Source organism: Tursiops truncatus, chromosome 19, assembly GCF_011762595.2.
Source record: "Tursiops truncatus isolate mTurTru1 chromosome 19, mTurTru1.mat.Y, whole genome shotgun sequence".
Lineage (NCBI taxonomy): Eukaryota > Metazoa > Chordata > Mammalia > Artiodactyla > Delphinidae > Tursiops > Tursiops truncatus.
In genome coordinates this window covers 12,789,778-12,817,277 of record NC_047052.1, presented here as the reverse complement: position 1 = coordinate 12,817,277, position 27,500 = coordinate 12,789,778, and the positions used below count along the sequence as shown (strand labels likewise).

Sequence of the window (27,500 nt, the reverse complement as noted above, 5' to 3'; positions counted from 1 at the left end):
ACAAATCACCCCATCATCTTCCTCATTTGTAAAACATAGGTATTAGATGGCCCAGCTACCACTTTTTATTGTCACCTCATTATCTTCACAGTGTTAGAAAACAAATGGGTCTGACTGAAGCTTCCTCTATCTGTTTTTGTTGACAACAGTCAGATTCAAGTTCCAACACCAGCTCTAACCTCCTCAGTGCTGTCGCTATGAGACCCTGAATAAACCACTCTCTCAGGGTCCAAGTTTCCTTCATATTTAAAATGAAAAGGTTGAATTCAATCTCAACATTATGAAGATACTTAGAAGCCCAAATGTGAAACAAAGTATTTCAAAAAAAGCTGGAGGAAGTGAAAAAACAGGTAAGGCATAGATAATTGTCGTTCTTCATAATAACTCTGTCAAGACCTGACGGCTAAGCCCTTCAAGAGGCAAATTCAAACCAAAACCTATGGAAGAAAATTATTTTTAACTCTACAACACAGTATCAGGTGAAGAGGGCTAGAATGTTTCTCACTTAGTCAGATAAGCTCTAAATTAATTCACACTCTACTTTTCACAAGGCTTCTCTAAATCCAGCCTGCCCATCTTCCAAAATCTACTGCACCACTAAGTGGAGAACAATGAAACATGGGTGAGTGGAGTGGCCTTGCAAGTTAAATATTTTTTTGATGTACAAGAGACAAACGATCTGAAGAAAAGCCAGCCTCTACAGAAACCGCTGCCAACAAACTACCACTGAGTTTTCAAAACATATCAGTGTAACTTGTCCCCTCCATTACTTTGTGAAGTAAATAAGGCAAGCACTTTTATTTTCATCTGACTTATGAGGTAACGGGGGTTCAGAAAGGTCACCTGACTTGCCAAGTCACAACGCCAATTCTTGGCAGCACTGGGGCTACGATCAGGGCCTAAGGTTCATAATTCCCAATCTGGCACTAATCCTACTGTTTATACATATATTTACCTGGCACTGTTTGTCCTGTGAGACCCTCCAGCTCTTGCCCTCTGTGAAGCAGAACTCCTCCTCCTAGCTCTCACCGGCCCCACCCTGTGGTCCGAAGTTGGTCTCAGGAATTCCAGCATGCCATGAAGTCTCTGCAGCCCACTGATGAAGCTGTTCACTGGATCCAATGAAGATACTTGGGCAGTGTGGTTAGCACCAGATTCCTGCCTACTCTCCTCTGAAACTCCTGGATTGATGTTCTCCACAGTCTCTTCTCCTGAGAGCTCCTCTGTCATATCAATGGATACCTGTGGAGCAGCCCGAAGCCGGGGCAGTCCCTCTTGGCTGCTGACCACTTCATCAGGAGGGGGCTGGAGCAGGGCTGGTCCCCCTTGGCTGCTGACCACTGCAGCAGGTGCAGGCTCAAACAGGGGTGGTCCTTCCTGGCTGCTGACCACCTCAGTATGAGAAGGCTGGAGCAGGGGTGGTCCCCCTTGGCCGCTGACCACTTCAGGAGGAGCAGGCTGTTGTGCAGCACCATGATCTAACTGCACCTGAAGATCATATTTCATTGCTTCATGAGCCATCACTGAAGAAACAATATTTGTAAGTATTAGTAAAATATATCAGCTATAAGACATGTTTTATCTAATCATATCTGTTCTTTAATATTTCTGTTTAAAATCATTCTTGGCAAAACTGAGAAACTTAAAGAGATGATTTTGTTCGACTTTTTTTTCCCATAATAAGTACTTATAACCAGTTTTCCTGTTTGCCTTTTGAAAACATGAAGTCATGTGATCACAGCACTAACCTTTAAAATAGATCTAGGGACTTCCCTGGTGGCACAGTGGTTAAGAATACGCCTGCTAATGCAGGAGACACAGGTTCGATCCCTGGTCCAGGAAGATCCCACATGCTGCAGAGCAAATAAGCCCATGTGCCACAACTACTGATTCTGTGCTCTAGAGGCCACAAGCCACAAGTACTGAATCCTGTGTGCTGCAACTACTGAAGCCCATGCACTCTAGGGCTCACATGCCGCAACTACTGAAGCTTGCGTGCCTAGAGCCTGTGCTCGGCAACAAGAGAAGCCACCACGATGAGAAGCGCGCACACCACAACCAAGAGTAGACCCCGCTCACTGCAGCTAGAGAAAAGCCCGCGCACAGGAATGAAGACTCAACGCAGCCATAAATAAATAAATAAATAAATAAATAAATAAATAAATCGATCGATAAAATAAGGACTGAACTACTGAAAGCAGTGGATCCACAAGTACAAGGCAAAGAGAGTATGAGACACACAAATCAGTTTTTCGGACTGGTAACTGGTAGGACTGTGTGCTGTTGAGAAGCAAGCTAATTTCCACTGAGGGGACTGTAAAAACCATGTACCAAAGAAGATAGCATTGAAAGACAGGAGATGGAAAGCCTGTGAAAGTAGTTACTCTGTCCCTCAGGCAAACAATCAAAAAACCCCTCCCCCTATGCTGCAGACAACTGTAGGTTTGAACCAGACAGACTTAAGACCAGCAGTGAAAACAAAGAGTTAAGTGAAAGTCTACAAACTTTCACAAGTGTGAGACACTTCCAACCCTTCTCCCCAGCTGCACAAATCCAGAACGCAATATTCTGGTTTACATACATTCTCTATGCCTCAAGGCAGGAAATTACAGGATTGTTGCCTAGAGAAAACCAGCTCAAGAGGAAAGATCTATAAATACTGACAGCTCTGACTCTCAAGAAAATGGCTGGATCTCTGCCCATACATCTAACAGTAAAAGTCCATTGGTTGGTAAGGTTCAGTCATTCATAAAGAACTTCCAATCAGTTTTCTGGGGGTCTCTCCTCAATATGAACAAATAGCCAAAGAACAACTGACATTCAAGAAAAGCCTCCAACATGAGAGAAAGAGACCAAAGCAGACAAAGAGCAGAAACTCGGAGAAAAGCAAGGAATACAATGCAAGAAACAGAAGTAAGTAAATAAATAAACAAATCCAAACTTAAAAGAATACCAAGGAAAAAAAGATCAAATCAGAAAACAAGAAAGAGCTCTTAAAAAAGAAAATTTACAGCCAAAATAAATGCTTTAATAGAAGAACTGGAAGATAAACCTGAGTAACTCTTTCAGAAAACAAAAGACAGTTAAAAAATAATAATATTAAAAGCTCAAGCTAGAATACTTGATTAACTGAAGTACAAGAATGAGAGAACTCAAAATGGAGAAGAAAGTGAAGCAAAACGTCTGGTCAAGATGTAACCATACACTCTCTTCTAAGAACCCCAACATGGTAAATTTCCTCAAAAATTTTATCAGTTACAGAACAACCTCCATTATTAATTCCAATTTTAGGACACTTATAAAATATGCAAAACCACACTACTATATGGACTTATAGATATAAGATAGTATAAAACAAGCCCAGTCATGAAAAATACCAAATTCAGGAGAGGAGGGGTGCAGAGGTACACATGAGGTTTTGAATACAGAATTTTTTTTTTTAAGGAAAAAAAAAAAAGAATTCTATCAAAAAGTCAAAGCCAAGATTTGTTAGACCTGGGTGGTGAATGCACGGGTCTTTTAAAAATTATTCTGTGCACTTCTCAGTATGGTTAAATATTAAAAAGTGAAATTTCTTCCCATCATATGCCAACTCTGATTAGAGAACAACCAGTTCTGATGACACGTGAAAGGCCCAGAGCCGAATCCAAACCTGATTCATCGGTGTATCCTACACAGCAAGAAGTACAGAGCAGATGCTAAATATCTACTGAATTACCCACCATCCACCTAAAAACACAAAACCAACCAAAAATCCCCCAACAACTAAGAACATATTAGCACCCGATATTGACACAGAGATACGAGAGATATAGAACATGTTCATCCCGGCAGAAAGTTCTCTAACCAGCGCCATACTGGAGCAAAGCTTCCCAATCAACGTGGGGAAACACAAATCCCTCCAGGCCTGGGGCTGAGCAGCGGTGCGTCGGCTTCCGTCCCCCCCGCCGCCCCCCCGGCCCCAGGCCGTGAGCAGCCTGGTTCTAGACCTCCCGTAATCTTCCCAAGCTTTGTCACTCAGATTTCAACCAATGTCCGCTCCAGTCGGGATGATGGCTCCCAGTTAAAAGAATAAGAGGCGCCGGCGGAGAGTCGGGCCGACCTGGGTTCAAATCCCTGCTCTGTCACATCCTACCTCTGGGACCTTAGGAGGTTCCCTATTCGACTTGCTCCTCTGTAAAATGGGGATAATAAAAGTGTTTACGTCACAGTGTTGCTGTGAGATAAAGTTGGACAGAACAATAGGTCTTTCGTTCAACTTGAAAGTGATGCAAGTAGAGGGCGCTCCACGGGACGGCAGTTATTTGCAGACGATGAGTCTGAGGCTCGGCTGCCTGGAGAGCAAACCCGGTACCTGTGACTCCGGCCCCGCGGCCAAGTCGGCTCCTTCCGGGATCCCCGATGTTCCTGCCTTCCCCGTCCCCATCCTCACCAGCAACCCCAAAAGAGCGGGGATTCGGGAGACTCAGCCCCGACAGTTGGGGCCGTCCGGAGCGGCCGAACTTCCTCAGACAGCCGGGTTCCAGGCCGGCCCGCAGCCCATCATGGGGCGTCCCGGGGCCCGGCGTCCATGGACCCAGCGTCCATGGACCCAGCCCGAGAAGTCATCCCGGAGCCAGACGCCCAAGGTCTGGGAAGAGGCAAACGCCCACCTCACCTGAAACCGAAAGGACGCGGTCAGACTCGCGAGACCCCCGGAGCAGCTGCAGTCTCCTTCGAAGAACTCTCGCCGGACTGGCGCCAACAACCACTTCCGGTTGTGCAGCTCAATCCGCCAGCCTGTGTTGCGGCCTCGGCCTGCTCCTATTGGGCAGCAGTCCCAGTCGGCGGCCAATACCCTCTCTTCTTCTTTCTTTGGTCGCCACTGGCTGAAACAGCGGTGCTCTCATTGGCTGATCCTTCGTAAACGGACTAGGCGGGACCACGCTCGAGAAGGCCTCGTACAATTGGTAGAAACCTACGTCCGTCAACTCTCGCCCAAAGAGAAAAGCGGAAGAAGGGTTTTACCGCTCTTTATTTGAATTTTGTGGCGAGAGGAAGTGGCAAGAGAAAGATTTCTTGGTCCATTTTGGAAAGATGAAAATATTAAAACTGTGCCTTATGCTATTTCTCCCTAAGTCTTTGGTGAAGGAGATGTCTTTATCCAAAGGCTGGTAGCTAATCCAATAATTTCAAAATGTTGCCCGCAGTATCCCGGAGCCGGTAAAGAGGAGTGGGACAATCCTGTTCATATATTGTATATCCTCCAGTGGGTTGAAGAGCTCATGCAAAAGAACTTACCTACGCGGTCTCTTCAATCCCAAACCATTGCAACAAACTGCCTGCTACTAAACTACCGTCACATCACTTGACAGCAAACATTTTTCAAGCATTTCCCTGAAAGACGAAATCTCACCTTTAGGAGGAAGACCTAAAAATCTAAACCGCAGGCACAGACTGCACACTGCCGAATTTCATTTGCTCAGCTTCCAATTCTGAGTGGAACTAGTAGCAGAGGAGAGTGTAAACAACTGAAAGCCTTGGATTATCCAAATAATTGACTTTTCAATATTCTCCTCCTCCAAACCTGTCACTAAAGTGAACATTAGCATTTGTAGTTTTTTTTTTCCTTTTCCTGCCCCTAAGGGAGCTTCTACTGAGCTATAGCAAGGTTAATATGAGGAAAAGGAATGTTATTTTGTAAACAAATACATATATTATGGCATAGAATGAAAAACATTTTGAGTGATTCTCACTGTTATATAAGTAACTGCATGTCCAATGCAGAAAATTTAGACAATACATAGAAGCAAAAAAGAAAAATTGTCTCCAGAGAAGTCATTAGTTACTTTGTTTAAAATCGTCATCTATCTAAATGTGTATATTTAGGTATAGGTGGAATTGTGTTTTAATCTCAAAATATATCTTGAATTGCTTTCCTTGTCAATGAATACATAGGCACATCATCAAACACTGAGTGATTCTTTGAAAATTAAAAAAAAATTAATAGGTAATATCACATGGCAAAAAAATCTGGACAACACAGAGGGCTGCTTAGTGAAAAATATACAGAATGTTTCTAAAAGGTTCTGAGAGTATATTCATTCATGATCCACCTAATGGCCATGTTTACTAATTAGAAGAGAAAGAATAAACACACAAGCCAGAAGGTTATAGTCTTGTCTCCAACTTCCAAAAGTTTTATATAGTTAGAGGAGAAAGGTATTGGCTGTATTTCATTTTAGGGGTGAAATTCCCATTTACAACTTTATGGGTGATTACTTAAACACCAACCCCCCGTTGGCCCATTTGTAAAAAGACTGAAAAAAAAATGCACTAAGCGCCACTTCATAGAAGAGTTGTTTAGATGGATGTCTTTTTTTTTTCTCCACCAAAAGACATAACTAATGGGTTCCCCTAAACTACATGATAGTAACTACTTTTATGGACCTGAACGTATAATTTAAATGAAAAATTTGAAAGAACTGTCAAGGTTAAAATATGCCAAAGAAAGTTTACACTTGTGGTAAGCCACATCCCCAGGCTCTGGGGAAAGCCATGAATTTCCCTCTACCATTAGCAGTACCTTCATTCATTCATTTTCTAGTTCATTCGGTCAACAAATATTGGAGTAGCCACTGTCCTACTCCAGGAGAGGAATGTGAAAGCAAGGGACTCATACGTGGTTTCTGAGTTTGTAGCAATGTTCTAGTCTTTAACCAGGGGTGGATATGTGATGTTCTTTTCCTCTGACTTAAAAAAAATTGCACATATATATTTTATACACTACTGTCCTGTGATACATATCACAATAAAGATAAGAAAAACATTACTTTGTATCTTTGAACTCTGTAGCAACTTCAGTGGAAACATTTCCCCAATCCGGGGCTACTGCCTGTGAATCATGTTCTCTTGTGTCTGGAGCTTCGTGGAAAGTCTGAGAAATTTGGATCTAGAGTGGGAGAGGGAGACATTCCCAGGGAGGGAGATGGTGTAAAGAAATGGAGGAGCAGCTGATAACCTGGTGAAATAAAAGTCTGAGTAGAGGGCTTCCCTGGTGGCACAGTGGTTGAGAGTCTGCCTGCCGATGCAGGGGACGTGGGTTCGTGCCCCGGTCCGGGAAGATCCCACATGCCACGGAGCGGCTGGGCCCGTGAGCCATGGCCGCTGAGCCTGCGCGTCGGGAGCCTGTGCTCCGCAACGGGAGAGGCCACAACAGTGAGAGGCCTGCGTGCCGCAAAAAAAAAAAGTCTGAGTAGAGGAAATTACCCCCAGGATGTTGAGAAAAGAGAAGGAAGGGAGAGAAAGAATATAGGCTGCAGTAATCTGCCTTCGCAACCCAACTTTAGACTAAACAATGCCCTTAGGGCTGGGTTTCTGAACTCCTGTGCTATTGATATCTGGGCCGGATAATCTTTGTTGTAGGGGGCTGTCCTGTGCCTTGTAGGATGTTGAGAAGCTTCTATCCACTAGATGCCAATGGCATGTCCACCCCACCCCACCTCCCCTGAGTTGTGACAGCCAAAAATGTCTTTAGACATTGCCAAATGTCCCCCGAAGGGCAAAACAACCCCTGGTTGTGATACATAAGGAAAATCTTTCACAAATGTTAAGTAACACATGTGGCCCATGCTCTTTAGACCAGAAAAAGCCCTACCTTCAACACAGGGCCTCCTGGAGGGCTCATATGCACAGCAATCATCAATGATCTCCTGCAACTGTGAAGGGCAATCTTTATCCACTGGCTCCTGGTGCCGGTCCACAGCCACCAGCTGGTAGATCTTCTTGGAATCACAGCCTGGCATGGAAATGATAGGATGGGAGGCTTAAAAATTGCTCTGGCACACACACATCTCTCTGGATGCTGATGGCTGGCAATGGAACCAGGGACTTTGAGAACTGAAGAAACAGGAGCTTCCAATGACCCCAATGACAAGCGCAGGCAATGCCCACACTGAAGAACAAAGCGCCCAGGACAGCACTGATGGGAATTTCTAGTCTCTTGGAAGGCGACCCAATCCCAGCACCATCTGAGCCAACTTTCACACTGGTTACCTTCAAATGGGCTTTTCCCAGTGGCGATTTCCCAGAGGACGATTCCAAAGCTAAAAGAGAACCAAGAAACTGAACAACCGTAACAAGTTTCCCTTTTCCCATGCCCCTCTAGCCATTTCCAGAAAACACAGTGGATTTTCTTTTTGGCTGTGCTGAGCAGCTTGTGGGATCTCAGTTCCCCAATCAGGGATTGAACCTGGGCCATGGCAGTGAAAGCGCAGAGTCCTAACCACTGGACCACCAGGGAAGTCCTCACGGTGAATTTTCTGATTACCACCCAATTCCATTCAACAGAGTTAAGGTGCTCCTCCCTAATGGCATTTGACTTGGACTTTCTTGTCCCGTTCATCTGAGTTAGAATCTGCACGAGAACATAAACATACCTGTATATTTCAGCTTTTATGTCATATTTATTATACACATTTTCCAGTCTCTGAGGTGAGATGTATGCGGCAGAATTGACTCTCTCTGCTTCTTTTCCTTTAGTTGGTCAGCTGATGGAAGTCTGTGTTTTCTCAACTCAAATCCTGCAAGCTAGATAATGACTCAGAGACAGAAAGAAACAGCACCATCTCGGGTGGGGGATAGAGGGAAGGGGTTGATGCTACACATGATTTTCAGGGGATGGTTTTTTTCCTTTGGGATGTATTTCCAGTGGTGTCTTCTGGCTCTGTGGCTACTCTCTTGGCTGGCATCCTGGGTTCAATTTATTATGGTGTAACGACCAAGAGAAACACAAAGAGGTTTCTTCTCTATAAAATGAGGCATGAGGATTACTTGAGGCGATGGTTATAAAGCACCTGTAAGACTTGGTATGTTGTTGTTCTAGTGTTACTACGTTAGATACAGGGCTTTCTCAGTTGACGACTCAGCTCCACTGAGTGAGTGTGGACGGGGTGCCTGGAGTCACCGATGGCTCATTTTCTCTCGGAAGCAGACCAAAAAAACACACAAAAAACCAACACAGGGGTATCCTCTCTGTTGTATCTGAACCTATAGGCAGCCTGTTACCCCACTGACCCTGCACGGTCAATGCCATGCTCTTAAAGAAGCCACAGCACAAGCCATGGGAGTGTGCGTTCTCCTTGGTCCATGCACATCTGTCATCAGCACCATCCGTGTGCAGAGGGCTGCAAGCCCTAAACGCAGCCAGGGATCCAAAAGTAGGGGCAAGGTCAGAAAAAGGATTAGACACTTAGGTGGCTCCTCCTCCTTTCATTCACATGTTCAGTGAGCACTGACATCCTCTGACATCTGGCTCCACGCTAGCCACCAGGGGTGAAAGGCTGAATAGCACATGTTACAGTCAGGTGTGAGAAGGCCCGTGCTTTGTGAACACTTATATGACACCAGCTATGGGGAAAGACATCTGAAAGGCAGAAAAGACCCGTCTTCTGTTATTCAGAGAAAGCTATCTGTGGATGACAGAGAAAATATTCTTTTAGCACTCGGGAACTGTGGACATCGAGTTAACAGAAGCCTTTTCTCTTCCATAGGAGAATCCGAATTTCAGTGGACCTTTTAGCTCTATTCCCCTGGGAAACTGACAAACGCTGACTGTTACCTATGCTCCTAAGTAATATTGCTGCTGATTTTAAAATGATGGGTGATTAGTAAGTTGTTTATGGACAAGGGGTCGGGGGGATGGGGACTATAAAGAGCTACTGGGGGACTTCCCTGGTGGTCCAGTGGTAAAGAATCCGCCTTCCAATGCAGGGGATGCGGGTTCAATCCCTGGTCAGGGAACTAAGATCCCACATGCCCTGGGGTAACTAAGCTGGCACACCACAACTACTGAGCCTTTGCACCTCAACTAGAAAGCCCATGTGTCACAACTAGACAGCCCACACACCGCAACTAGAGAAGCCTATGTGCCACAAGGAAGAGCCCACGTGCCACAGCAAAAGATCCTGCATGCCTCAACGAAGATCCCATGTGCCGCAACTAAGACCCGATGCACCCAAAAAAGTAAAGAAAATAAATACATAAATAAATAAATAATCTAAAAAAAAGAAAGAATATTGACTCCTGTGAGTCGTGAGGCTTCTAAGCCTGGATGGCCTCGCACCCACCCGGGGGGAGCCTCTTTCTGTCACACCTAGGATGAGGAGAATATCTCCTGGAGGATTGTGGGGACAGGTGTGGCGTCTCCGGCTGGAGAGAAGGATTTGATGCTGCCCTGCTGGCAAGCTGTGTTGCGTGATGCCCTTCTAATTGCCTCCAGGTGCCAAGTGTGGGCTATGGCTGGCCTGTGAGTCTGAATGCCTACCTGGGCTTAAGAAGATCCCCTCATGGGTGTTGCAGGGACACAGAAGTGGTGTCCAGGCATCTAAGGGGAAATGGCTCTTAGCCCATCCCTGCTGAGTGCCTGGGCAGTGGTGGACGACGGGCATCAGAAGAGCAGGCAGGACTGAGTCTGTCCTGTGGTGGGCACACGGGAAGCTGTCCAGGCAGGGGAAGAGTTGAACTCAGTTGAAGGCAGAGAAACGAGCAGGCACAGGCCTCTGGGAAACGTGCGTCCCTCTCCTAGCACCAAACAGTCACACAGGTCGAACTCAAAGGGCCCCTGGAAGGCCATACTCACCTTCACGTTGCAGTCTTTAGTCACCAGGAAGCTCGTGCTGCTGATGTTTCTGTGGAGTTCTGCAGGTGTTTCCGAATGGTGCAGCCTGACACGACCAAAGGCAGGGAACATTAGTGACCTTTGCACAGACTTTGCTATCCACGGGTAGGTGGGAAAACAGGGATGCAGAGGTGAGATGTGACAATTGTGAGCTGTACGCCTCTGTGGCGCTCTGCCTGGGAAGCACTGAGCAAAGCAAAGGGCTCAGAGGCATGGCGGGATGGTTGGACCATAACTAGGACCCTTCTGGTTGAAACAGAATGTGAAGCTGGGGTTCCCACCAACTTAGTAAGTGTTAAGTGTTTTGGATTAATGGAGCCCCTGCCTCCCAGTTTGGGGTGTTATCACAGAGTTGGCCTTAGGTTGGGCTCTCCCAGAAGCAGATCATGAGCCACGGATTTGGGTACAAGTGATTGATTAAGAAGGTATTCCCAGGAGAAACCAGGTGAGGGAGTAGAGGAAGCAGGACAGAGAAGGAGAAGAAATCAAGCAAGGGTGTGACTTCAGGTGAAGTTCCAGGCTCAGCCTGACCCCAAGGGGACCTCTAGAGGATAACTACCCCTCAGGGTTTGTTCTGCACGACGCAAAGGAGCTGGACTTTTGTACTCACACCTGTTGTTCAATGACTGTGGACTGGGTGGGGTTGGGGGGAGAGGAACAGGGACAGGGACAGGTGGCTATAAAGCTCCCGGGCACTTTCACCTCTCAGGGCCAAGGGGCTCCAGCGCCCATGGATATTCCTCTGCAGATGGTGGCCATGAGCTGTTAGCAGCAAAGTATGCTGAGTGGGGGATGAGTGTGCAGAGCAGGTAAAAAGGATCAGAGGCCATCTGGATAGGCACTAACAGTGTCTCCTACAGTCCAAAATTACTTCTCATAAAACTCACTAGTGTAGGGAGTTGAGAAGGAATAAACTTTATGATTTCCAAGAAAGATCTAAGGCAGTATTTCCAAAAGTATGGATAAGTGGTATGCAAGATGACATAGTGAGAAAATTATCCTTCTTTTAATTCCAGTCTTTCCAATTACGCCAAGAAGAAAGTCTCAGTTTGGTGTTGGATGTCTTTAATACCTCCCTAAATCTGCTGACATCTCCTCTGCACAAAGAGAATGCCGGTCTGAACTGCAGGCCTTTGGGCAGGAGGCATCATGCAGCCAGAATTTAATAACATTGTTTTGGTTTTATTTGTGGTCACCTATTTGTGATAAGTGATTCTTGTCTTCAAGTTATGGTAGTAATAGAAAGTGTCCTTTTTTATTTTATTTATTTTTTAATTTATTTTTTATTTTTTGCTGTACGTGGGCCTCTCACTGTTGTGGCCTCTCCCGTTGCGGAGCACAGGCTCTGGATGCGCAGGCTCAGCGGCCATGGCTCACGGGCCCAGCCGCTCCGCGGCATGTGGGATCTTCCCTGACCGGGGCACGAACCCGCGTCCCCTGCATCGGCAGGCGGACTCTCAACCACTGTGCCACCAGGGAAGCCCAAATCTAAAATTCTTATCAGGCCTACCAAGACCTGCATGACCTTGCTCCTGTATCTTTTGGCCTACCTCCCCACTTTCATCTGGTATCTCTCCACCTACCACACTAAAGCCATCCTGGCTTCCGGCTGTTCCTTGCACAGGCCATATTTATTCCCACCTCAGGGCTTTTGCATTCATTGTCTTCCTGGCCATGCACCTCTCCCTCAACTTCACATGACTCACTCCTTTTGATTATTCAAGGTGTCCATTCAAATGTCACCCTGACCACTCTCGCTGCACCCACTGTCACTTTCCATCTCATTACCATGTGTATGATTTTTATTGCCTTTAGATAAAATAATTTACTTAGCCCTCTATCTGCAGACTTTATGTTCCGTGAAGGCAAAGATCTTGAGTATTTTGCTCTGTGTTGAATCTCCGGCACTTAGAACAGTGCCTGGCACATGGTACTCAATTCCTGTTTGTTTAGATAATTAGTGAATTTTTCTTCCTGGATAATTTACATATTAATGGAACGTCCTGGAAAAACTAAGGCTGGGAGGATTGACATCAAAGAGAATGGAAAGGGAAACCCGACTCATCAGTATCACCCCCACCCCGCCACTGGTGGCACACTCAAATCTCACCAGCCCCCACCATGTCTGTACCCAGGGATGTCCGGAGTTCTGAGTTACATGAATAGATACCTGCTAAAACCTCTTCAGCCTTCCTGGTTTTTTGGTAAACCAAAATGAGACTAATATACCACCATTTGGAGTCCCCCCATCTAAAAAAACTCCTTACCACTTCTCAGTCCTTGGATAACCTTCCTGTCTTCCTCTGCATCCTATTGACCTTCCTGTTGCCAGAATGCTCCTGGGCTGATGCTTGAAATAGGCATCCGTTGATCCACCTGAAGCAGCAGTGAGAACTCCTCCCAGACATCTCTCAGCCTCTTGTTCACTCCACTGAAGAGTATTCTGTCATGCCCTGCTGTTAGAAACTTCTGGATCTATTGCTGAACTTATCTATCCGCTCCTTAGCTTCCTCTAGGGCAGCCTGGAAACGTTTCAGGGTAGTGGTTATCTCGGTGGGCAGGTTCCTCTCTCCTTGGGCCTGGAGCATTTGCAGAGGCTGCAGCAGGCCATGGACATGGCTCCTTAGATGCCAGCACTGTTTCTGGCAGTATTTCATCTCTTCACACTGGTTGTAGATAAGCTGGACTAAGGAGATGATCTGCCTCAATTGATCCATATCTGGAAGAAACAGATGGAATTTGTTTAAGTCCCAGGAATCTCCTGCATATTTACTACTGGGCTAAGGGTGTCTGTGATTTAAATGGCTGTAGAGGTCTCCCCATCAATTTCATGTAAGGTAGAGATGGCTTGCTGTCCACCAAAATCTTCCAGTTTTAGCTGGAAAGTGTTGGCCCAGCTAGGACTACATCTCCCAGCCTTCCTTGCACCTTGATGTGGCCATGTGACTAGTTCTCACCAATGGGGTGTGAGTAATATAAGTGTTACTTTGGGCTGAGTCAGGTTTGTCTCCTTCACACACTGTCAGCTGGTTACACAGGATGATGTAGCCCTAGGTGTGGTAGAGCCCAAGAAGGGAGAATCCTGGATCCCGGAATCATCACTTGGAGGAGAGCTGCTCATAAACCTGGAATATCTGCCATGGACTAAATTTCTATTGCATTTGAAACATTATATTTTGGGGTCTATTTATTAAATAAATTTAGCCTATTCTAACAAATATATCCTGCCAAAGTATAGGGGTGACTATAGGATAGTAGGTTGAAAAGCTCAGGCCCTTTCCAAATAAGGCAAGGATTACCTAGTAAGTCACCAACTCTTCAAGGATAAAGGGCCCAGTGGTGGAAGATCTTCTAGTTTTTAAAGAGCAATCAGAAATTTGGATTTTTATATTAAATCTCTCAATTTAAAATATTGCAACCAAGTCAAAAAATGTTTTAAAAACTGTGCAGTCCAACACTGTGTTGGTCAAATAAAATATGTTTGTCAACTGGATATTGCCCATGAAGCCTCAGTTTACTACCTTGGCCACAGCCAGCTGAGGATATTCAGGACTGTAATAGAAGTTGGCTTCTGCAGTCTCAAATTTTCTTTTCTGTCTCTCTTCCCAGTGCTTGAGCAGCCCTGCCTTCCTGGTCCTCACCTCCATCCCTCTCTACTGTGTTTTTAGCACTCTGTAAATTTGTTCCAGCCTCCCCATTGGCCGATGCATCAATAAGCCTTCATGTTGTAAGTGCTGACCCCTCAGAGGCCTTTGCACTAAAGACTAAGAGATTTTTCAGGCCCAGAGGGGTTGAGGTAGACATCTGTGTTGCCTACACAGCATCCATTTCTCTACTTCCTATTGTTGCCCAAATTTTCTGTGACTATCTGCTCCTCCTCCATTCAGCAATCAGTTTGTGGGGAGCTGGCCCCACCCCTGGTTCTAAGGGTGAGACTTGTATCTAAGCCAGTGGTTCTAAACTGAAGGTGGCTTTGCACACGCCCCCCACTCCCTGCTGGGACTCTTGGCAACGTCTGGAGACATTTTTGGTTGCCACGGCTAGGGGATGGGTGTTATGGACATCTAGCAGGTAGAGGTCAAGGTGCTACGATGCACAGGATGCCTCCCACCCCGCCCCGCCAACGAAGAATGATCCAGCCCAGAATGTCAATAGTGCAGGCGTTGAGAAACGTTGGTCTAAGCCATCAGACAATTCCTAGTAGCTTATCACAGTGATGGGTTCAAACTGGGCACCTGGGCTACTTTGAGGGGTACGTTTGCTGGGGAACGTCCTGGCTCCCCTAAGCCAGCCCAGGAAGTCAGCTTCTAACTCTCAACCTCTCTCTGAATATGAGTGAGAAAGCATGGAGCCCTGATTCTAAAGCTGTGGAATGAGGCTAACTTACAGATGGCAGAACGGAAAGAAAAGAATGAGTCCTCAGTGACAACATTGAGCCACTGGTGGTTTGAACTGACCCTGAAGTCTACCCCATTCCTCAATTACAGGTTTCATGAACCAGTAATCTTCCTTATTGTTTAAGCTCCTTTGAATCGTGTTTGCTGTACTTGCAACCAAAGGCAACTGTGTTCAGTAATGAATGATGATAATAGCGATGATTACTACAGGCTAAGTGCTTTGGAACCACAAGCTCACTGTGGTTATCTGCATTGTATAGGTGAAGATCCTGAGGTAGGGAAAGGTTGCATTTAAATAAGTACAAGTCCACAGAAACGGTTGCCAAAGGACTTTTATTTTGGCAGGCAAGATCTTAGCTCCCCCGCAGTGGGAGTGCGGAGTCTTAACCAATGGACAGACAGGGAAGTCCCTCTAAAGTACTTTTAAACAAAGTTAATCTCAACAGTTCTATTCCAAGAAGGTAATTGGTCTGGAGCCCAAATCTGGTTTAAAAGCATGAGTAAGAAACTAGCAGAAGCCAAACCAAATAAGCAACTAATTGATACATTTTTGTTGTTGCCTTGGAGTTATACTGATCTAACAAGAGAAGTAACAGGTATTAGGGCATGCCTAAAAAGACTCAGTGGGTCTCAGGCTGCCCAGCTATTCGCAGTTGCTAAGCAGAGAGCTTCAAGGCCATTTCTTGGGACTCCTGAGGGCAATGAACTATATACCTTTCTCTGGTCCACCGGAGACAAAGGCAGATGTGAAAATGTTGCTCAAGGAACCTTGAGGATTTCAGCTTCATAGCTCCAAGCTTCAGTTATCTTATTGTCAGCCTCATCAAAAAAGCCATATCTCAGAAACAACTAATCAAAAGATAATCGGAAAAAATATCCCACTCATCAAAGCAACAATTTAAAACAATACATTTCGCAGGAAGAGTGATAATGTGGTATGAGGAAAACCACAGAAAACAAAGCTTCAAGAAATGGAGAGGGACTTCCCTGGCAGAGAAGCGGTTAAGACTCCGTGCTTCCACTGCAAGGAGCTCGGGTTCCATCCCTGGTTGGGGGACTAAGATCTCGAGTGCCTCCAGGCATGGCCACAATAAAAACCAAAAAACGAAATGGAAAGAACTGTTATTTTTCTAGCTGGGAAGATTAAAAATGACAAACCTGGCAATCCTTTCCAAAGGTAAATCCAATTTAATGCAGCTCCAATAAAACTCGCAATGGCACGTTTTGGTACTGAAAGTAAATGGTCCTCAAGTTCATTTGAAAGAGAAAATTAGTAGCGATAACAAGGATTTTTGTAATAAAAAGGGACTTACCTATAAGATATTAAAATTATAATTACTAAAGTTGTTTAGGGCTTATTAAGTATATGATAAAGATACCAAAAGGATGAAAGGGAATATAAATACATATATACTTTGACTCAACAATGTGAATTTCTAGGAACTTGTGCTGTGGAAAAGCTCATATGTGTACAGATAGTTGGATACTAAGGACGTGCATTGAGGTGCTATTTGTAATATGTAAACCTGCTAACAACCTTGATAAGGATATGTTACTTGCAGAAAAACAATGAGGGGTAAAAGTCACTAATTTTAAAAGTGAAAAATCTTAAAACGGTAGTAACAATATAAATCCATTGAGAACTCTAATGCCATTTCCTCCTCCCTTCCGAAAAATGCCACCAAGCAACCTTTCCTGATGAGACATTTTACATAAGGTTACTCTCCTTGTGTCTAAAATGGGCCCCCAGAAAAGGAAGAGGGCATTAATCATCAAGATCTGGAATCATCTCCCTTGGCAATGTCCCACTGTCTGGAGTTGTCTGTCTGGGGCTGCTTGGCCAATTCTTCTGAGCTGGGTTCCCGAGGCCCTTCCACAACGACCTCCACCTGGAGCCCACCCCTTTGCCGCGCCTTCTTTAGCTGGAAGCAGTCGGAGACACGAGCGGGCGGCTCCACCCTCAGAGCCGAGGAAAGAAAACGAACTCGGTCCTGAGTTCCAGGAAATGGGACCGTGGGTCACCCCCACCTCCCACTGCGGCTCTCCCCTCACTGCCCAGGAATCTGGTTGCGCCCTTCAGCCCCGCCGCCTCCGGGGACCGCGCGCGCCCCGGGACGACTGCCAGACTCACCCTCGTGCCTCCTGAGGGCGTCCAGTCGGTCCTGCGCACAGTTCCAGGCAGGCACCTCGGCTTCTCTTCTCGGACGACTGCCTTCCTCCCGGGCGAGAAGTCTGCGAACGCGAGACCCTGGGGGAAGTGCCGAGTCCCCGCGCCTCCTGCCCTCGGTGCCCGTGCCGCGCGCCCTGCGCTCCGCTGGCGGAGCGGGACTCACCCGACGCCGGCTGCCACCGGCCGGATGTGCCCCTTCGAAGTCAAGCGACGTTCGGCTCACGGCCCCTGAGCCCGGCCCCTCCACGTGTCTCCCAATCAGCTTTATCGGCGGCTGTTTTTGCCCTGAGCCGGCTAAAGGACTGGGTGTCGGACAGGGAAGTCTGGCCCGCCTTCTCGGAGCTTTCACAGGGCTCTTGTAGCCAAACCCCAGGCTCAGGGTGCATTGGTTCCCTAGAACCTCTTTCCTTCTGGCTCAGAGCGAAGGATCCTTCCTTCCTCCTGGTATTCTCCCCTTGCCCTTTCCACACTCCCCCACCTTCCCCAAATTTCTCAGTAATTATTTACAGAGTACTCCTGGGGCCAGGCCCTCTGCTTGGGGCCGGAGATTCAGAAAAGAATAAGGTCCCAGGAAACTATTATAACCAGGACACAGTATGGGAAAGATTAGATGAGCAAAAAACAGAGCTAGAGAGAAGGTGCTTGTGTCTGCTTCTCGGTGCTTGAAAATATTGGGGTTGGGGGAAGGGAGTGAAGGAAGAGACACACTTAAGCTGGGGTGGGGGGTTCGGCGGAAATCAACTTCCTCCTCTAAGGTCACTGCAGAGCTTTCTCTTTTGGTGCAAGTCATGTTTTATTACAGTTAGCTGTGTCCGCAGCTAGAAAGTCTGAGGAATGACATTCATTAACTCATCAGGCTGTTTCCTCTAAAAGGACAGAATTGGATTGTATGAGAAGACTTTTTGGATAGGGAAGACCTGGGTAGAGGACGTCTGGGGTGTTTATTCATTTATATTCTCCTGCTATTTTCTCCACCTACTGCATCATCAGTTTTCTTCTTAGCTCAGGTTCCTTAGTAGCAGAGTCCAAAAAAGAGAATCAGGTACGTTGTGATTTACTGAAGGAAGGCTCTCAGGATAGAGGGTAGGATAGGGCAGGGGGAGAAAATAGCTAAGCAAGGATGCAGTCTCAGTGCAGACTAGCTTCAGCCAGATTCCATGGGGAGGTCTGGAGCAAGAAGCTCTGGAGCAAGAGGTAGCTTCTGCTCTGGATAGATCAGAAGTTAGGTCACAAGAAGTCTTAACAAATTGAAGAAGATTGAAATCATACCAAGTATTTTTTCTGACCACAGTGGAATGAAACTAGAAATCAATAGCAGAAGGAAAACTGGAAAATTCATAAATATGTGGAAATTAAACAACTCTTGAGCAACTATCCTGTCAAAAAAGAAATCAAAAGAAAATTAGAAAGTACCTTGAAACAAATGAAACACAACATACCAAAACTTAGGGGATGCAACAAAAGCAGTACTGAGAGGGACGTTCACAGCAATAAATACCTACATAAAAAAGATCTCAAATAAACAACCAAACTTTACACTTCAAGGAACTAGAAAAAGAAGAACAAACTAAGCCCAAGGTTAACAGAAGGAAGGAAATAAATATTAGAGCAGAAATAAATGAAATAGAAAACAGAAAAATAATAGAAAAAATCAGTGAAACAGTTTATTTTTTTAAAGATAAACTCTACAAACCCTTAGCTTCACTAAGAAAAAAAGAGAGAAAATTCAAATAAAAAGAGTCACAAATAAAAGACATTACAACTGATGTCACAGAAATAAAAAGGATCAAAAGTGACTGTAATTCCCTGGAGGTCCAGGGATTGGGATTCCGGGTCTTCAGTGCCAGGGGCCCGGGTTTGATCCCTGGTTGGGGAACTATTATCCCACAAAGCCCTGCAGCATGAGCAAAAAAAAAAAAAAAAAAAAAAAAAGAGAGAGAGAGAGAGAGATTGTGATGAACAATTATATGCCAACAAACTGGGTAACCTAGAAGAAACAGATAAATTCCTAGAAACATACAGCCTACCAGGATTAAATCATGAAGAAATAGAAAGTCTGAACAGACCTATAATTAGTAATGGAGACTGAATCAGTAATCAAAAACCTCCCAACAAAGAAAAGCCCAGGGCCAGATGGTTTCACTAGTGAATTGTACGAAACATTTAAAAATGAATTAGTACCAATCTTTGTTAAACTCTTGCAAAAAATTAAAGAGGAGAGAACACTTCGAAGCTCATTTTATAAGCTCAGCATTACCCTGATACCAAAGCCAGACAAAGATATAAGAAAAGTACAGGCCAATACTCCTGCTGAATATAGATACAACAATCCTCAACAAAATACTAGCAAACCAAATCCAACAACACATTAAAAGGATCATACACCATGACCAAGTGGGATTTAGTCCTAGGATGCAAGAATGGTTCAACATATGAAAATCAATTAATGTGATACACCACAGTAACAGAATAAAGGATAAAAACATATGATCATCTCAATAGGTGCAGAAAAAGTATTTCACGAAATTCAAAACTCTTTAATGATTAAAGACTCTCAACAAATCAGAAATAGGAGGAAATTATCTGAACATCACTAAGGCCATATATTACAAGCTCACAGCTAACATCATTCTCAGTGGTGAAAAACTGAATGCTTTTCCTCCAAGATCAGGAACAAGGCAAGGATGTTGACTCTCACCAGTTCTATTCAATATAATAATAGAAGTCCTAGCCAGAGCAATTAGGCAAGAAAAAGAAAGTAAAGACATCAAAATAGTAAAGAAAGAAGTAAAGTTGTACCTGTTTGCAGATTACATGGTCTTATCTATAGAAAACTCTAAAGACGCCATTTAAAAAGCCCACAAAACTGTTAGAACTAATAAATGAATTCAGTGAAGTTGCAGGATACAAAATCAACGTAAAAAATCAGTTGTGTTTCTATACACTAACAACAAATTATCTGAAAAGGAAATTAGGAAAACAATGTCATTTTCAATAGCACCAAAAAGAATAAAATACTTAGGAATAATAAATCAACTAGGGAGGTAAAAGACTTGTACACTGAAAACTACAAAACACTGATGAAGGAAATTAAACAATACACAAATAAATCTAAAGACGAGTGTTCATGGATTGGAAGACTTAATATTGTTAAAATGAGCATCTACCCAATGCAGTCTACAGATTCAATGCAATCCCTATCAAACTCCCAATGTCACTTTATAGAGAAATAGAAAAACAATTCTAAAATTAATATGGAGGGACTTCCCTGGTGGTCCAATGGTCCATGCTTCCACTGCAAGAGGTGCAGGTTCAATCCCTGGTTGGGGAACTAAGATCCCTCATGCAGCATTAAATTAAATTAAATTAAATTAATATGGAAACACAAAAGATCATAAATAGCCAAATCATTCTTTTTAAAATTTATTTATTTTTGGCTGCATTGGGTCTTCATTGCTGCATGCAGGCTTTCTCTAGTTGTGGTGAGTGGGGGCTACTCTTCATTGTGGTGCACTGGCTTCTCATTGCAGTGGCTTCTCTTTTTTCAGAGCATGGGCTCTAGGCGCATGGGATTGAGTAGTTGTGGCTCGTGGGCTCTAGAGTGCAGGCTCAGCAGTTGTGGTGCACGGGCTTAGTTGCTCCGCGGCACACGGGATCTTCCTGGGCATGAACCTGTGGTGTCCCCTGCATTGGCAGGCAGATTCTTAACCACTGTGCCACCAGGGAAGCCCCCAAATCATTCTTGAGAAAGAAAAACGAAACTGGAAGAATCACACTTTCTTATTTCAAAATATATTACAAAGCTACAGTAATCAAAACATTATGGTACTGGCATAACAGCTGACATATAGACCAATGGAACAGAATAGAGAACCCAGAAATAAATCCACATATATACGATCAACTGATCTTTGACAAGGGTGCCAAGAATACACAATGGGACAAGGATAGTCTGTTCAACAAATAGTGTTGGGAAAACCATATCCACATGCCAAAAAATTAAATTGAACCCTTATTTTATATCACTCACAAAAACCAACTCAAAATGGATTAAAGACTTACACATGACACCTGAAACTGTAAAACTTCTAGAAGAAGACATAGGGGAAAAGCTTTGTGACATTGACCCCAGCAATGATTTCATGGATACAACACCAAGAGCACAGGTAACAAAAATAAGTAAAATTATATTAAACTAAAAAGCTTCTACACAGCAAAAGAAACAAGAGTGGAAAAGCAACCTATGGAATGGTAGAAAATATTTTCAAACCATATATTTGATAAGGGGTTAATCTCCAAAATATATAAAGAACTCCTACAACTCAATGATAAAAAAATGAATAACCTGATGAAAAAAATGGGCTAAGGACTTGAACAGTCATTTCTCCAAAGAAGACTTACAAATGGCCCACTTGCATGTGAAAAAATGCTCAATGTTACTAATCATTAGGGAAATGCAAATCAAAACCACAATGAAATATCATCTCACACCTATCAAGATGGCTATTGTAAAAAAGAAGAAGACAACAAGTGTTGGTGAGGATGTAGAGAAACTGAAACCCTTGCACACTGTTGGAGGGAAAATGGTGCAGTCATTATGGAAATCAGTACGGAGGTTTCTCAAAAAGTTAAAAGTAGAACTACCATATGATCCAGCAATCCCACTTTTGGGTATTTAACCAAAATAGTTGAAATCAGGATTTCAAAGAAATAGCACATCTATGTTCATTGCAATACTATTCACAATAGCCAAGAAGTGAAAACAACCTAAATGTCCATTAACAGATGAATGGATAAAGTAAATGTGGTATATACCTACAATGGAATAGAATTCAGCCTTAAAAAAGAAGGAAATTCAGCAATATGTAACAACATGGATGAACCTCGAGGACATTATACTAAATGAAATAAGCTGATCACAGAAAGACAAATACAGCATGACTCAGCTTATAAGAGGTATCTAAAACATCAAATTCATAGAATCAAAAAGAGGCATGGTGGTTTCCAGAGGCTGTGGGAGGGGGAAATGGGGAGTTACTAGTCATTGAGCATCAAGTGTCGGTCAAGAAAGATGAATAAGCTCCAGAGAACTGCTGTACAACATTGTACCTACAGTCAACAATAATATATTGTACACTTTAAAAATTGTCAAGAGTGTAGACCTCATGTTAAGTGTTCTTTCCATAATAATAAAAAAGAAATAAAAGGACTGTAAGAGAATATATGAACAATTGTACACCAACCAATTAGATAACCTAGATGAGATGCACACAAATAATCTAAGTGATTCAAGAAGAAATAGAAAAATTTGAACAGACTTATAACAAGTAAAGAGACTGAATCAGTAATCAAAGCCCTCCCTCCAAAATAAAAGGTCGGGCCAGATGATTTCACTGGTGAATTCTACAAAACATTTGAAAATGAATTAACACTAATCCTTCTCAAACTGTTTCAAAAAGATAAATGGAGAGAACACTTCCTAACCCATTTTATGAGGCCAGCATTACCCTGATACCACAAGAAAGAAAACTACAAACCAATACCATTGATGAATATAGATGAAAAAATCCACAACTAAATACTAGAAAACTGAATCCTAAAACACAGTAGTGGATTGTACGCCTTTATATGACCAAATGAGATTTATTCTAGGAATGAAAGTGTGGTTCAACATATGAAATCAATATAATACACCATATTAATAAAACAAAGGAAAAAACCCCACATGATCATCTCAATTGAAGCAGGAACAAATTTTGACAAAATTCAACACCATTTCATGATGAAACACTCAGCAAACCAGGAACAGAAGGGAACTTCCCCTTGATAAAGGACATTTATGAAAAACCCACAGCTAACATCATATCTAATGGTGAAAGACTGAATGCTTTCTCCCTAAGATCAGGAATAAGAGAAGGATGCTCATGTTCATCAGTGCTGTTCAACATTGTACTGGAAGTTCTAGACAGAACAATTAGTCAAGAAAAAAAACTTAAGGCATTCAAACTGGATAACGAGAAGTAAAAATGTCTCTGTCCACTGATGACATAATCTTGTATGTAATAATCTTGTATGTAAAATAAAAATTTTACTAGAGCTAATGAAGGAATTCAGCAGAGTTGCAGGATATAAGATTAACACAAAAATCAGTTGTGTGTCTATACACCAACAATGAAAAATACAATAAAGGAAATTATGAAAACAATTCCAATTACTATAGCAGCCAAAAGAATAAAATATTTGGGAATAAATATAACCAAGTAGGTGAAAAGACTTGTACACTGAAAACTACAAACCACTGCTGAAGTAAATTAAAGAGTTCCAGGTATAAACACCTGGACCGCCGGTCTCTTGCCAGTGCCTGTATTTGCAGAACTGGCAGTCAATATGCAAAAGAACACACTGATGCAGTTCACACAGATCAGCCTCACAGGGTACTGAGAGGGATGGGAAAGAAGGGGAGAGTGAATCTGGAGAGTAAATGGCAAGTATCTAGCCTATCTCATAATTCCTATGTCTGATGTCTTTGTTGGTATATTTGTTGCATGTTGTTTCTATCAGCGTTTACTCATGGTGCCTTCTTTCCCTGTGTGTTTTGTTTTGTTTTTATTGTGAGCTTATAGTCCTTGGAATTTTATCTGTGGGAATTTTTTTTTTTTTTTTTTTTTTTTTTGCGGTCGCAGGTCTCTCACTGTTGTGGCCTCTCCCGTTGCGGAGCACAGGCTCCGGACGCGCAGGCTCTGAACTCTCAGGCTCAGCGGCCATGGCTCACGGGCCCAGCTGCTCCGCGGCATGTGGGATCTTCCCGGACCGGGGCACGAACCCATGTACCTTGCATCGGCAGGCAGACTCTCAACCACTGCGCCACCAGGGAAGCCCTGTGGGAATTTTTTGAGGCCCGGATTGAAGCTACATATTTTTCCACCAAAATTTATAAGTGCTTCTCCTGAGAGCCTTCTGGCTCCACCTGTCAGGGATATTTTACACTAAAATTTTGACTTGAGGTGTTTCAAACCACACAGTTTATGTGAATCCACGCTTCAGACCACCATGAGGGCTATGCTTGGGGTTCTATATTCTCAAAAGAGCTTTTTCTCCACTCCATGCAGGTAATTTTACTTGCAGTGCCCTGGGAAGGTGGTTTTACTTCTGGTTTGCTCTTCCACTGCGGATCTAGCCTTTTGGGGTCTGTAGCAGACATGTCTGGGATCCTTGTCATATCCCTTCAGTCCACCTCTGGTCTTAACCTCAGTTGTGGTGGAAGGTTCTGTGGGAACTCAGCCACAGTTCTGGTGGATAATCCCTAGCAAGCTCACACTCAGCTTGTACTGACTGCATCCCACTTCAATTGCACACATCTGTCTTTCTGCTTTTGTTCCAGGACCTTTGTCAAAGCCAAGGAATCTGGTTGCGTTGCATGCTGGGACAGCACATCAGTGAGAAGGGTGTTGACACCAATGCTCAACCAATAGGAGAGGGAGCTGTGGGTAAATGTTCCAGCCTCTTGTCCTTTAGGTGGACAATTCTGGCAGGTATTCTGTCTGCTTCTCAAGATGCCCCTGTGGAATCCGTATGAGAACTTCACATACTCATTCTTATTTGGCTCCCCCACTGTCTAATCTTTCCCAATTTCTCACTCTTTATTTCTGCAATTGCCTCCCAAATAAACTACATGCATGAATGTTCTTGTTTTAAGGTTTGCTTTTTAGGGAACCTAAATGAAGACAGCCCCCTACCTTTATGCTTTTGCCAAAATGATATTTTTTCTTCTTTTTCTTATCACTCCTTCTTCCACCTCCCCCACTATAAGCTAATAAGGTGTCTGGGATGGAGTGCAGATGAGACTCTTGGCATTTTCCAAATTTCACATTCACCCTGTAGCAACCTTAATAGGTAACAGTTCTTCATTGTGCCGTTATTACCTCATTGTAAAGAAATCTCCATCTTGTTTTGCAACCATCATATCTTTATAGAAAGTTAGAACTGGAAAGTTCATATGTATAGTTCCATCTTCCTCTCAAAAACAGTAGATGAGACAAAACAGTAAGTTAAGAGAACAGGTAAGGTGGAAAAGTGATGGAATTTTACAATCACAGACATCTGATTTCCAGTCATAAGGGGGCAGAGCCGCATGCTGTCACCAGAGGGCAGCAGAGGCCAGGGAACCGGTGGAAAACCAAATCCAAACAATGTAACCTGCCAGAGATCTGACAGAGATAAGACTAACACTTATTGGGGCCTGTTACAAGTTAGGCTTTGCGCTGAGCACAATTAGAAACAGTACAAAGTTCAAAGACAGAGATGGGAGGCTAGAGCCAATGCAGGAGTGGAACAGAGTCAAGTTAAGAGGGTGGTTCTTCAGGTCAGCTGAGAAACGCCCAAAGACAGCATGTCTGGAGGTAGAGCGATGCCAGAAATAAAGATAACGGCTATGGCCCTGTCCACTGCCAGGGCAGCTGGGTTGTTGCTAGAGAATCAGGTAAGTTGCTAGGGTCATTGAGAGTCAGTCAACCTGCGTATTTACTTTACACTGATCAGAATTTAAATGGCCCTTCGCCCACGTAAACATTAAACTTGCTTGATGATTTTTCTGTCTTCTCCCACTACAGAAATAATCACGTGCTCCAAGCTTCAGGCTTTCCCATCATGCTAGATGCGCTGGCATCTTGATAATGTCCCTTGCTGGCTTTAGCATCTAATCTTTGACTCCTCCTTGGGTCTCTTGCACTTGAAGATAAAATTCTCTGACTCCAGAAGGGACTGCACTGTGAGTGCCAACTGGCTTGAGGTTAAGGGCACTTTCTATATGGTTCTCTTCTGTAGGATGGGGCTCATTCTCTCCCTTCCAAGGCCTTGTGGAAATTCCTAACCCCCTGGAAAGTTCTAGCCAGCACAGTAGGAAGCTCTGGGGGAGTCTGTCCAATATTCACTGAGTGGACCTTTTCATTAATAGATTGGCTTGTTTTTTGTTTCCTTTTTCCCCCTAAATCTTCTCATTACCATGCTACAAACTCACATAGATTTTGACACTTCTTACTAGCTCTGTTTTTTTTTTGTTTTTTTTTTTTTTTCGGTACGCGGGTCTCTCACTGTTGTGGCCTCTCCCGTTGTGGAGCACAGGCTCCAGACGCGCAGGCTCAGCGGCCATGGCTCACGGGCCCAGCCGCTCCGCGGCATGTGGGATCTTCCCGGACCGGGGCACGAACCCGTGTCCCCTGCATCGTCAGGCGGACTCTCAACCACTGCGCCACCAGGGAAGCTCTGTTTTAATCTTTTCAAAGAATTTTTTTTTCCAATTAATGTTTTGCTCAAACTTGCTCATCTTAGGCCTGTCTCCGGTGGACTCACATATTTACAACTAGTTGATCTCTTCCTTTACTCCTGCTTTTTCTTTCTTCCTTCCCCTGGGGAGTGATGCTCCATGGTTGGATTCCCAACAGCATCTAGGGAATGGAGGTTGGATTTCTGCTGCTTCGATGGCCTGATTCCAGGAGCTTGAGGGAGGATTGGCTCAGACAGGTCACCCTAACCTTTAGGCTGGGAGCTGCTCTCTCGAGCAGGGAGAGGCAGCAGGAGCAGGGGCCCCTCCATGTGGCCACAGTCTCGCCAACATCAGCTTGCCTCCACTTTCATTTTTGCCTCTGCATCCTTGTGCAGGCGAATGCAGAGCCCACCTCTGCCGCACCTACTGAATGAGACTCTGAGTGTTGAGGACTTGGATCTGTGGTTTGATAGGTTCCATAGGTGGTTCTGATGTGGTGGCTTGGGACGATATCCTGGGAAACTGTTTCACCCAGACTGAGCTGGCCTGAAGTTCTAGTTCCTACATTGGGCATTTGTTGCTGGAGCCTTAGAAAAGTCAACTAGAGTCTTAGCTGTGGTCTGATGAATTCCAAAAGAAACACCTCCTCTGTTGTGTACCAAGGCAGTTCGTGGGAGTGATGCCCCCTTATGCCCACCTCCAGGTATAAGCAGTGAGGGAGAGATGCTGTCTGCAGAGAATTTAAAAACAGTTAACGAGGGAATTCCCTGGTGGTCCAGTGGTTAGGGCCTCGCGATTTCACTGTGAATGGCGTGGGTTTGATCCCTGGTCGGGGAACTAAGATCCCGCAAGCCCCGAGGCAGTGGCCAAAAAAAAAAACCAAACAGTAATAAAATCGAATAAAAAGATAGGGGTTGGTCTGATTTTTATCATCACTATACCCCAGCAAGTCTACACAACCTGGTCAGCGATCGAATAAATACTCCTTCCTGCTCAACCAGCCACACCCCCCAA

General features: G+C 44.2%; 2 protein-coding genes across 3 annotated transcripts in view; both read right to left on the bottom strand.

Moving 5' to 3' along the window:
• RFWD3 (ring finger and WD repeat domain 3) overlaps window positions 1-4,797 on the bottom strand; it is a 40,892-nt gene extending 36,095 nt beyond the window's left edge. For both annotated transcript variants that reach the window (XM_019941132.2, XM_033843972.2), the window contains exons 1-2: window positions 4,658-4,797; window positions 956-1,523 (exon numbers count right to left, since the gene is read on the bottom strand). In XM_019941132.2, coding sequence (XP_019796691.1) covers window positions 956-1,521 — 566 coding nt within the window. In that variant the 5' untranslated portion in view covers window positions 1,522-1,523; window positions 4,658-4,797. The remainder of the gene's footprint in view (window positions 1-955; window positions 1,524-4,657) is intronic.
• Window positions 4,798-4,827: 30 nt separating this feature from the next.
• Window positions 4,828-27,458, bottom strand: MLKL (mixed lineage kinase domain like pseudokinase). Its single transcript, XM_019941493.2, is given in 8 exon segments — window positions 4,828-7,777; window positions 8,035-8,084; window positions 8,418-8,550; window positions 8,553-8,568; window positions 10,619-10,752; window positions 12,925-13,134; window positions 13,137-13,376; window positions 15,769-27,458. Coding segments are annotated over 7 exon segments (1,110 nt in total). The 5' UTR covers window positions 13,375-13,376; window positions 15,769-27,458; the 3' UTR covers window positions 4,828-7,448.
• Between the last annotated feature and the right edge of the window lie 42 nt (window positions 27,459-27,500).